General features: G+C 29.1%; 1 protein-coding gene across 1 annotated transcript in view; it reads right to left on the reverse strand.

Moving 5' to 3' along the window:
* The window catches only part of LOC117177787 (catalase-like), a 19587-nt gene that overhangs the window by 7119 nt on the left and 8217 nt on the right, over nucleotides 1-4251 (reverse strand). Inside the window, exon 2 of the mRNA XM_033368710.1 lies at nucleotides 2132-2306. Coding sequence (XP_033224601.1) covers nucleotides 2132-2306 — 175 coding nt within the window. The remainder of the gene's footprint in view (nucleotides 1-2131; nucleotides 2307-4251) is intronic.

Genomic DNA, 4251 nt, shown 5'->3' on the forward strand with positions numbered 1-4251 from the left:
ATACACTACATTACAAGAACCTACACTGTGAGAGTGCTTGCGATTGGCTAAGAAAAGTATTTGTAAAATTCCGGTTTATATTTGATCCACCCTCGTAGTAACTTAGTAAAGAAATAATGGCATTAGCTGCCAATTATGATGAAACAGTGTCTTTAGTGTCATTTTTTTCGGAAAATGACGTAGAAACGCTAACATTTTTTGTCCAAAATTACTATTTTTTAAGAATTTTAATAGCAACGTTCTAATGAGTATTTTCATGAGAGTTAGCAATGTCTTTCCTTGTATTAGACACGTAAAACATATCTTTATGCAAAAGATAAAGTTGATAGATAGTCATGGTAGGGACAGACTAGTTTTTTAAGTCGCCAATATCTCCAAAATTATTCAACAACTTTTGAAATTCCTAGGGGTCATTTTAAAGGGAAAATTCTGCACCTTTTATTGAAACATTCTGCAGATTTATTAATGCACTTTTACGAATTTGAGGATGGGTTAAACGTGAAAAAATGACCTAACAACTTTAAAGAAGGGTTTTTATATTCAAAATTGTTTTTAAACATCAATGCTTAAAAGTGATTTGATGATAGATGTTGGACAATTGTAGATTATTACTTTTTGGTTACATTTCATCCATCGCAAATCGCCAAATCTGTAAAAGTACATAAAGAATCATTAGATAATTTTATTTTATTAGCCATTAGCATAACCATTGAACACCAATGTCATCTATGTACCCAAACTTTCAGCGCGGAGTGTAAATTATTACATTTTAAATTTTCTTCAATTTTGATTTTTATATATAATTTAAAAACAATCGGAACCGTACAACAATGCGTAAAATATGATTCATGAATTCATGATTTTGCATTTTGTTGATACCATAAAGAGAGTGGTATTTATCTAATTACTGCCTCCATTTAAAATTCTTATTACTAACACTATATGTTAATTTAAAGTTAAATTTGATGTTAATATAATTTCAAAGCCTTTATTTACATTACATTATTTACAAATACGTGCAAGATTTTTTCAATTGGCTTTTATTTCACGATAATGAGATATCATGCGTCAATTTTTCTAATTGGTTTCGGTTTCTTAAGCCATGGTAAATAGATATATGTTGACCGTGATTTATTGATAATCACCCAATTAAAATTTTAATAGTATGAGGAATCAATTTGCGAAAATGATTAAATGCAATTTGTATTTGCATGAGTGAATTTTACTTATCACTAAAATTTAATCAAATTTATTGACCTTCATCATCCTATTCTGGTTCATCAAATTTTTCCTAATCTAGCGAGAATAAACACTTTATTCAGAGATAATGTATACTTACGATAATATAATCGATATTACGCAGTTTCTTGTGTAATGACTTGTGCTTCAAATTTTATTATAGATGTTATGTATGGTAAGAAAACTGCTCATGTCAGTTTTTGGCTTTAATATCAGATTCGAATCTGCTATCTATTTTCTGAATTTTGAATCATTTAAAAATGTAAATCTTGAATCCGAAGAATTTAAGGATTACAGTTGTAGCTTCGGCTCAAATAACGTTGGTATCACGAGAGCTTTGAACTCAGTAAAATCTATGTTCATACTGTTAACATTTTTCTCTTCGGAAATTCGTCCGCGGTAGCGCTGAATTAGGATTTTGGATTTCTATTTTAATTGCTTTTAAGTTTCTTTCAAATAGTATTTAATATTAACTATCTGTTAAGTCAATGATACTTTACAGTTTAATCTATCTTTTGTCCGCAGGAAAAAAAATCATTAAAATAAATATACAGAAATATTTAAATTCTTTTTTAACGTTGTTATCATTAGCTTAGGCACCGGAAAACAATCCGTTTATGGATTTTAAGTCAAAATATATTTTTATTTCTAAATATACTTTTACCGTAAGATACAATAGTCTTATCTTCAAATTTCTAACATTTAATCCAATAATTCAAAGTAACTTAATACCTAATAAGGTATATTTTTATAGTAGCAATAATTCGTCAAGACATTGTTTATAGCCTCGTTTTCTGATTAGTAATTCAAATACCAGTATTTTTTGGGATTTGAATTTACCTTTACTATGTTCATATTTTTACTATATTGACTTTTATTATGTTTAATTTACCTGCTCCTTTTGCGTGAACAACTCGCTCTGGAATCCTTTCTCGATCAAAATGTGCCATTTCGTCCAAATAAACAAAATCTTGTAGAAGCATAGGTCCTTTTGACCCTGCCGTAAGGCTGGCCATTTTTTGTGAAATTGGGGCTCCATTTCCAGTCAAAAGAACAGGGGGTTCTCCCTTCAAATAAATAAAAAAAATATTTGTATGATAATTTTTTTCCATGATGAAATCAAAGTATCTATTCACCTACAAAATGTTACGACCAGGAAAGACCATTTTACAGTAGATAGTGTGATAACGGGGTTAGTGTGAAAAGAAAAAATTTTTAATAAAAAGAACATATGAGTTATTAACTTTATTTCTTAGAACATAAAAATAACATATCTTATTATTTTCAGAAAAAGCTGGCTTTCATTAGTTATTGCTTCAATCGATTATTTGTCAACAAACTGAGATGCGTTTAAAAACTTTAATTCGTAATTGTGTCATTTGTTGTTATTATTTTTATAGAAAATTATGACACGGTAATCACGAATCACAAAAACATTTAATTTATACGTCAATTTAGAAACAATACAGTTTAAAATATATCAGCTTTTTAATATCACTAAACCTTCACACCAAATTCAAATTTTTTTAATTTTTACTAGTATTTTTATAAATGAAAAACGTGGGGAAATTCACTTGCGCATTAACCCGTACATTTCATGCGTAATAATCGCGTAAAAGGGAGTAGCATTTTCATCTGCGCTGTATTTTTGTTGCATTTTCGGCATACTTACTGTACTTCAGAAACATAATTAATTTAATACCCGGTAATAAGCGTAGAATAGAGAAAAATTAATATTTTCAGATTTCAGCACAAAAGTGAAGATTATTCTATTATTTTGAATGTGCAATTTTTCCATCTGTCTAAAATGCCACAATAAGAATAAGATACCTCCTAAACTTATTCACTTCTATTTCCATAGCGACCGCCACACAATTTTCTATTCTCCCAAAGAGAACCGCCTTTATTTAATACCGCCCGACAGTGGATCAAAAATCACATCCGTGGACAAATTGAATGTTCGATTTTCAATCGCTACCGAAAACTGATTTTCAAAACCTCTGAGAGTGTATTTTTAAAATTCGTGGACGATTAACTCAGAATTGGCTAAGTTTTCTTAGATCACATTTTTTTACCCTCATTCAGAAACTTGATATCTCGACAAAAAGTTTTTACTTTTTATTTAAAATAAAGATTAGATTTTTTATCGCAATCCAATGTCAGTGTAACTGACACCTCTACTTCTTCGAAATTGGATAACTTTTTGTAATCAAATTTTGTTCGCCTAAATCACCAACACGTCATCTTAGGGGTGAACTTCTCGCTTATCTTTAAATAGTATTGCGACTTTACATAATGTTTTTTTGCTCTGCTAAAAAATTCGGATTTTGTTGGGTAGCCAGTTCTGTACTGAAACGACCCAAATCTCATCCGATTTGAACGTATTTTTAAAATTAATTTCAATAAAATTCCACAAAAAACTCTCATGTGCGATTAAAAAAAAATTCTATAGAATAACACTTTTTTTTTATTTTGCCTTTTAAAGTTTACCGTTTTCAACAAATATTTGGATTCAGTTAAAAATAGCTACAAAACAGGAAGCAACTATTAAAATAGTTTTGTGGGAATTAACAGCGGTTCGTCACTTGATTTGCACTCAGTTTGAACAATTTATGGACAAAAAGAATTTTTAATTGAATTAAGAAAAGTTAATAAATATTTGGTCATTCAATAAGATCGGATAACTGTTTAAATAATGTTAATTAACCAATTTAAAGGACTTAAGGACATCTTAATGCCAATACAATGGTAATTATTACCAATAGTTTTTTAAACCAACTTTCATAATTTTATGTATTTGTTAATAAAGAGTTGCCTTTTTCACGGAATTAAAAACCAATTATTTTACAAAAAATTCTGGCTATGAGTTCATAAAATTTGATAATTGTTTTTAAAAACTTAATTTAACAATGTACTTGAGTGGAAGCTTCTAATGTGTCCCCTAAGGGTTTACATTTTTCTTACACCTTCTCTATTCCTTTACACACCCTCCACACACTTACTTGGTGGTGG

This window comes from Belonocnema kinseyi, chromosome 8, assembly GCF_010883055.1.
Source record: "Belonocnema kinseyi isolate 2016_QV_RU_SX_M_011 chromosome 8, B_treatae_v1, whole genome shotgun sequence".
Taxonomy (NCBI): Eukaryota; Metazoa; Arthropoda; class Insecta; order Hymenoptera; family Cynipidae; genus Belonocnema; species Belonocnema kinseyi.